Genomic DNA, 8,275 nt, shown 5'->3' on the forward strand with positions numbered 1-8,275 from the left:
TAGGTCCTGAAAGTTTAAAAAATCTTTAAACTTTTAATTCGGTATCAAACGAGCATATATAATGATCTTCAATCATATCTTTTTCAATATAAGAGGATGACATTTCAATTTTAAGCATATGAAATCAGAAAATTTTGGAAAAAGAAAAACAGAGTTAATACAACAAAGATGATCAAATATCTATTAATATACACATAATTTTTCTTTTTTCAAAAACAGAGAGGATTTAGTGGATTTTTTTTTTCTTTTTTTAAATTACAAATCAAAGGTGGGCAGTACAGAAGCAGGACTAATTGTTCACAAAAAAACGCACAGCACACACACATATTATATATATATATATGTATGTATTAATTAATTATTTTAAAGGGCCAAAACAAGAGCAGGCACCACCGATTTTCCCCACACCTTGCTCTGCCACACACTCTGGCAGTTAGGCGGCGGCGATGTGGACGGCGAGTCCCCGTCCCCGTCGACGGCGGAGGCGAAGCGCTTGACAGTAACAGAGGTGTTGAGATATTCCTTCACGTGGGTGATGACCCCATCAGTAACGGTCCATGCGTGGACCCATGAAACGGCGCGTTTTGTGTTGTAGCCTTCCGCCAGCACCACGGTGGCCCCAAATGGCACGACGGAGATTGGTGCGAACACGAAGGAAGAGGAGGCGCCGGTGAGGAGGCGCATCAAGTATTGGTGCGACGGAGGACCATGGAACCACCACTCCAGGTCCGGCGCCAGAAGGCGGTGCACCGTCTCCACGTCCTTGGAACCTAACGCCTCGTAAAGAGCCTTCACTCTCCCAACGCTCTCCCTCTGCTCCGACGACCACTCTGAGTTTGCCAGTTTCGTAATTCCGACGAACGGCTGCCGGAGGGGCGGTTAGTTCTATAATTTCCGCTGGGAAATAATATTGATGGAGTTAAGAATGTGTTGAGGTTTTGTAGGTCTATGGGTGATCCTTTATATATACCGTTGGAGTGCATATCTATTTCGTGTCCAAGAATTTCGGATATTTATTAAACAACAATACTTTATGCATCCCAACATCCCACTCTCGTGCATATATATATATAAACAAATTAATTTTTTTTTTTTAAAAGAAAATTTACATCGTATGCACCCATCTTTATGCATCAGAGCTAGATAATTTTTCATACTACATCATCTTATTATGTGTCACGTTAACACTCCATATTGCATCATCTTATTATGTGTCACGTTAACGCACTTTTAAAAATAGGGTGGGACCTATTGACATTAATATAGGATCCATAAATATTTATGAAGGTAAATTTATAGTGTAAACAATGAGAGTATGGTATTCTCAAAGGAAAAGTCTCATACATCCTTCCCTCATCATTCACACCAAAAAATAATTAAAATATTTCAAAAAAGAAATTAAAAAATTTGCTACATGACAAATTATTATTGGACAACTTGATAAGATGATGCATAAAGAGAGAAGTTGCTCATGATGTACTAAGTATTTTTCCATTATAATTAGACAATTTGGTAGAAATTTTAACTTTTAAATATTTTATTTTGTAAAATAATAAATAAACTTTTAAGCCATGTTTTTTTGGTATACCATGTCATCTAAAAATTACAAATTCTAAGTTTTTAAACTGTAGATATATATTAAAAATGAATTGAGAATTTATGCTATTACATATTTTAAAATATAGAATATTGTTAAAATTTGAATCTTTTTACAGTAATACGTTTATAATTTTGAGTTTAACAACGTCCAGTATTGTTTGGGTAATTCCAAAATGCATCTATTTAGTTTATGCATTTCTTCTCATTACACAAAAGAAGAATTAAAATATTTTTTTTAAAAAAATAAAAATTTGTCACATGACAAATTATGATTGAATAATTTGGAAGGATATACAAACATAAATAATAATTGGAATCCACCCAAGTATTTTTACAATGACAATATTACTTTATATATTTCAAAAAAGGAGTATGTATACTTAACGGTAAATTATGATTGGACATTTAAGGATATTTGGGACGAGGACTATTCTAAAACTATGATAATCATCTATTGTTATCCTAAATACTATTTCAAAACACTCATTTGCTACCGTATTTACTCTTTAATACACAATTTTTATTATTTTACATTCATCATTTTTATTTTTTGTTAGGGTATTTACTATTTTTTTTCTCAAAATAAAATAGTTTACCTCTAAAATACATATTATTACAATTTAGATTAAAATAATCTATATCTTAAATATAAAATATTATTAATAGAATTATAATAACGTAGAATTATAATAATTAATTCGTTCTCCTAGGAAAGACGGGCATAAGTATTTTTCAATTTATTAAATTGGTCGGTTAAGTTGGTGTTAGAAAAAGTTATCGACCAATTGGCTGAGGCTGCCCTTTGAAAGAGATTAATGGACGGTTAGATTAGAGCCAGAGGGGCGGATCTCTCTCTACTATACTCATTTGACCTTGTTCTTTTTCTCTCTTTTTTGGGACATTAAACTATTTGAAGAAACGTTCTTAAAATAATTTTTAAAATGACGATTATATACCACGTGTAACGTATCTTTCTAAATAAATTTGTTTGCTTTGCTATGTATTTACAGTATTTCTAGTATTTCTATTAATAATGACTATTAAATAATATGAATTAATAATCTCAAATTTTTATTAAGAATACTTTCAACGCCTGAATATTTTATTTTTAGCATGACCGATCGAGTTGGTCATTTGAAATGATCGATGTAGTTTGATCATCGGATGTGGTATTTGCTAGAGTTGATAGTCAAAAGTGGTTGTCGTAGTTGATCGTCGAAGATGACTATTGGAGTTGATCATTGGAGTTCACCACTATAGGTGGTCAATTGTCAGAGGTGGTTACCAATGTTGGACGTCAAAGGTTGGTCATTGCACAGAGGTGATTGCCAGAGCTTGTCATGGGTGTTGCGTACCGAAGTTGGTCATCAAATTAGTTGCCTGAGTTGATCACGAGTAGTGTGGTTGTCAAGTGAGTTGGTCGCCAAATAGCAGGTATGGTGGAAAACTGTTGGGAAAAACTTCTCAATACTATCGCATGAATAAACAAAAAAAAAAAAAATAAAGAAATTAAAAGAAAATAATAAAATTGAGAATACAAGAACTAACAAGAAAAAACTCCAAATTGGAGAAAAAACCACGGACCAGGAAAAATTCAACGTGTGAAAAATGATTACAATCACACAATGACCTTCCATGATGTCAATTATAAGAGCACTTCCTCAAAGTTTTTTTTACTACCCACACTCTTTAATCTTACTCTCAAACGAGAGAATATAAAGTGAATTTAACTAAAGTTAGCACACTTAAGGTTAAAGTATTTCTAATTGTAACGCTATGAAATTAAAGGTATAGGTTGTTTAGAGCCCAAGACTTCCTTTAAATATTCAAATGTGGGACAACTACACTTCTAATACTTTTTCAAAACTCAATAGAATCGAGAAAGTGAATTAATGAGGATATTTTGGTAATTTCATATATTATGCGAACAATGGGAGATTAACCATTAAACACTAACCCCTCCCCCCTCTGTTTCTAACTTTTTATATATATAATTATTTTAATCGGTTGTCAAACATTCCAAAAATTTTTAAAGATAAACACACACCCATAAGAATGTTCTCAAAACTAAGTCATGTCTTAAAAATATAAAATATAAAATTTGTTTTGGAATTTGAAATTTGACTGAAAATTCAAGTGCTTAATTAAGCAATGATAAAAATCAGGATAAAACAAACACAATTTTCAAAACCAAAAAATAAAATGGTTTTTCAAATGATACATAAATAATCCGTATGAAAACTTATAAGTTACTCCATCTTTATTCTACTAACAAAAAGAGAGAGAAAAATATTTGTGTGAAACATTTCTCTCACTTTTAAGTTCTTAAATATGACCATTTTCGTTTCTGAACCTAAAAGTAAAATGTGTGCAATATTTGTTCCTTTATTTTATATTTGTGTTAAAATGAATATAGTTGAACTAAATAGATTAAAAAAGTTTTAAAAGCAAAGAAAGTTAAATCATTTCGTTTTTTAATTTGGTTTAGTGTGGTTTGGTGGTGTGGTAAATTTTAATATTGGCGACATGCAATTATTGTGTATTAATATTATACGGTGGCAACTTTTGCAATAATACATTTTTTAAAGACATTTTCTTTTGTCATGTTTTATTTGGAATCCACTCTACATGCCACTGTTTTTGCCTGCCTTTCGGTTCATACATAATACACGTATATAGGACTAGAATCTTCCCTCTGCCTCTCCCTCAAAATCAACAAAACCAAGCATGGTATTTGCTTTTTATAAACATCCCTCAAAACTTCCCACAAAACTATTTTAAATTAATTAATAGATATTAACATCAAATATTAAAGATAAATATCTAGTAAATAAAGGTAAATTTTAAAATTTAGAAACCAAATAAAAATTAAACCCAAAATCTAAGGACAAAAACTTAACTTTGCTAGAATATAATAGTATATTAAGACTGACTGTTTATTAACTTTTAATTACACATACGTGAGAGTTGAGAATGGACGTAAATCCTATGAAAGATTAGTCTTGCGTACTAAACATAAATATACATCATTTTTTCTTTATTATTTCAATCATGTTTAATTAATAAGTTTACCATCAACGTGATTGAAAGCCTAGTGTCAATATAAACCACGTTGGTGGCAAACTTATTAATTAAACATAATTGAAATAATAAAGAAAAAAATAGTGTATATCTATGCTTAGCATACAAGACTAATCTTTCATAAGATTTACAAATGATCCAATCCATTTTCAAAATAAATAAATAAATGAGATAAAATTTAAAAAGGTGATTGCGGGTCAACTGTCAAGTACTCCATTGTTCGTACGAACAAACAAGTTTAAGGTAGTAGTTACTGGGTTTAGTTGGTTTTGGCTCTTGGCCATCTTGAAGAGGCAAATGCCAAATTTATACCATTTTACGACCCATTTTTGGCCTCCCAAAGAGGTATACAACTTACTTTCTTTGTCTGTATTGGAAATTACGTTAGCTTCCACAGTTTTCATGTATATCTTTTTTTTTTTTTTTATTATTATTATTATATTGTTTATTTTCAACTTTTAAAAACTTGTTTGGAGTTATTCTAAGTTTGACATGCACGTATATGAAATTAGATCCAACATGGGATTTGAGTCTCCCTTCCCTTCTCAAATTCATTTGGGTTCTAGAGTGTGGTTTTGAGTCTCGTCTTTAAATTTTGTTAAATGTCAATTATATTAATTTATCTAAAATTACTCGTAATAATACGTAGATCAAATAATAATGTACACAATACTATAGCAATATCTTATAAATATATTCAAGTTTATGATATAAAGAAAAATAATGTTACAAAAATTTTCACAAAAGTGTAGCACATTACTTGCATCTTATAGCCATAATAATCTCAATTGTCTATAAATCATCGTAACTAGATTGACGTGTGTTGAGAATTATGTGCTACTTCAATATGTGGACCAAAAGATGGTTATAGATAAGGCTAACAAAAATCTTTGTGGGTCAAATCTCGGGACGGAAAATCCTCGGTACGATAGGAGATGAGGGTCAAACAGGGGATTCTAACCGGGTCCCCGGTCGGGGACGGAGAGGGTATCCCTGCCTCGTTCTCGTCCCTGATTAATATTTTATTTTTAATATAATATATATATAAGAAAGGGGATGGGTCCCCACGAGGACCCGTTTCTCCGGTAGGGAATCCTCGTCCCCGTCTCCATTAATTGAAGGCGGGGATGAGGGGAAATACCCCCGCGGGGACGGGGATGGGGAGTCCCCCATCCTGCCCAGGTCCCATTGCCAACCTTAGTTGTAGATTTTCTTGTGTTTTGATTTATAGTCTTTATTAACCATATGGTGCATTCGAACTTTAGTTATATTAATTATTTTTATTCATTTCACTAAATTGTCTTTTTATAAAGTTCTTTCGAACATGTTTGGTAGATAACTATAAAAACAAGAGATTAAATAGAAACAAGGTTATATTTTCATATATGTAAGTAGTAGAATTCAGAAGTCGAATTCTAATCTAAACCATTGCAAACTAGTTGTAGTTATCCATTAAATATTAATTGATAATAAATTATTGTTAATTTATTTCGGACATATGTTTTATGTTAAAAAATTATATAATTGTAGTGATATTATATAATTTATAGATAAAATTGAAATTTTGGAGTAAGTTAAAATTAAAGCTTTATGGTTTATAATTATATCTGTGGTTTGATAAAAGTCATGGTAAACGGTCCCTATAATAAGAGCTTTTTAAAAGAATTTAACCAACCATAGGAACTGAATTCTAAATTTTAAAATAATATGGACTAATTTTTAACTTTGTTCAAACCATAAGGACTAAACTTCAAATTTAAACTAATTTAATCTATAATACATTACATAATACATATTTTAATTTTAAAAAAATTGAATTAGGTTTATAACATGACATACTATATTTATAAATGTTTTATTTATTTAATATAATTATGCATTTTAAATTTAAATAATTTAAATTCTAAATATAAAAATATTATTTTTAGAATTTGCACTATTTGAGTGATAGAATATGAAAACAGTTTTTAAAACCCAAAATTTGGGTTGTCTGTCAAACATATATTTACTGAACTTAGTGAATCTGAATACGTAAAATTTTGGGATTGCAAACCAAACATATCCTTAATCGGTGTCACTCTAAATGATTGTATTATAAATTTTATTGTTGTCATTTAAAATAGCCGGAGATTTTTTAGAGTGATTCTGAAATGATCAAAATCATTTTTTTTTCCATTTCAAAGTCACTTAATATTATGAAAAATGCATTTAAACGTATAAAATGAAGTGTGTTTATAATATATTTGAAGTGATTAATTTTAAATATAAGTCATTTTTTTTTAGTATTTAACAACCACATAAAATGGATTTTGGAAAAATGAGTTTATAAAATAAGTTGATTTAGGACAAACACTTGAAACCAACTTTTAGGAAACTGAATTTTGAGTACAATGGTTAATCTCTCCCTAATTTGAGAAATTTCGACTACAATTACCTCCAGTAATCACTTCCAGTTATTGTTGCTGGCTAACCTCCGACGGCCGCCATCGTTGACCTCTGACAGCCACCATCGTCAATCTCCATCGACTATCATCATGGACACCATTTTCGGTGACCGCCACCGACTATATCTGACTAGCACTTTTGGTGACTGTAGTCGGCCAACTCTAGCCACCACCACGTGAAGTTAAGTAATTTGACATTAATAAAAATATTTTAGTATATAACCAACAAAATATAAAACAATTAAAAAAAATGACAAACACATGTGTAGTTTTAAGGAGTTTTTGTGAAAAAAAAAAAAAGTTTAAATGAAAATAAATTTTTGGAAAACAATTTTTTTTTCTTTGTCATTGACCTTAAACATTGAATTGATTTCGAGTGATGAAAGATATGTTTTAAAGTGGTTTTAGATGTAACAAAAGTGGTTTTAACCATTTCAAAGTCGCTCATAAACTTGTATCGAAACTCTTCCAATAAATTATAATGCAATATAAAATAAGAAAACATATATATATTTTTTTGAATAAATACGAAAAATTATGAATAGGAAAAAAGAACCTCACTTTACATATTGTACAAAAATCCTCACTTTTTGCTGAATCTATTATTTTCGGAGAAAAATACCTTTTCTTTCAAACTACTAATTAAATGTCATTTATCTAGTTTCACTTGAAATTGAATAATAATAATTTGGACAAATGCATTGATTATGTCCAAAATATTAGCAGATATAACATAATACAAATTAATTTGAAAATATATATTTTTTTTAATTCAATTATCAAAATTTATTAACAATAAACAGTATCGTGAGAGTTTATCAACGATAGAGTCTATCACTAATAGAAATCTACCAATAACAGAGTATGATATGATATATTATTGATAGATTTTTTTATATTTATAATTATTTAAAAATATTGTTATACACTTAATTATTAACCCTAAAAAGCTGTTGCTTGTACAATTACTAAGGCAAATCAAAGTAGGCCAACCCATTCTCTTCCTACAAGCCTATCGGTTATTGGATCATCACATTATGGGCTAAAAAGCCCAACAAGAAACACAATTTCCTTGGGCTGAGGCATTCCTCCAAATTCAATTGCAAAAGTACGATTCTACCCCCAAAACACATAAAAAAAAATAACAACAT

The 8,275-nt window shown here is 30.1% G+C and overlaps 1 protein-coding gene across 1 annotated transcript; it reads right to left on the reverse strand.

The window, feature by feature from the left end:
- Positions 1-315: 315 nt before the first annotated feature.
- LOC120082393 (senescence associated gene 20-like) lies at positions 316-911 on the reverse strand. Its single transcript, XM_039037557.1, has one exon. It carries the CDS (start codon positions 682-684, stop codon positions 364-366), a length of 321 nt encoding a protein of 106 aa, XP_038893485.1. The 5' UTR covers positions 685-911; the 3' UTR covers positions 316-363.
- Positions 912-8,275: the final 7,364 nt, after the last annotated feature.

This window comes from Benincasa hispida, chromosome 8 (genome assembly GCF_009727055.1).
Source record: "Benincasa hispida cultivar B227 chromosome 8, ASM972705v1, whole genome shotgun sequence".
Classification (NCBI taxonomy): domain Eukaryota; kingdom Viridiplantae; phylum Streptophyta; class Magnoliopsida; order Cucurbitales; family Cucurbitaceae; genus Benincasa; species Benincasa hispida.

Coding starts and splice junctions, on each gene's coding strand:
- LOC120082393 (XM_039037557.1), bottom strand. CDS start 684: ATGCGCCTCCTCACCGGCGCCTCCTCTTCCTTCGTGTTCGCACCAATC.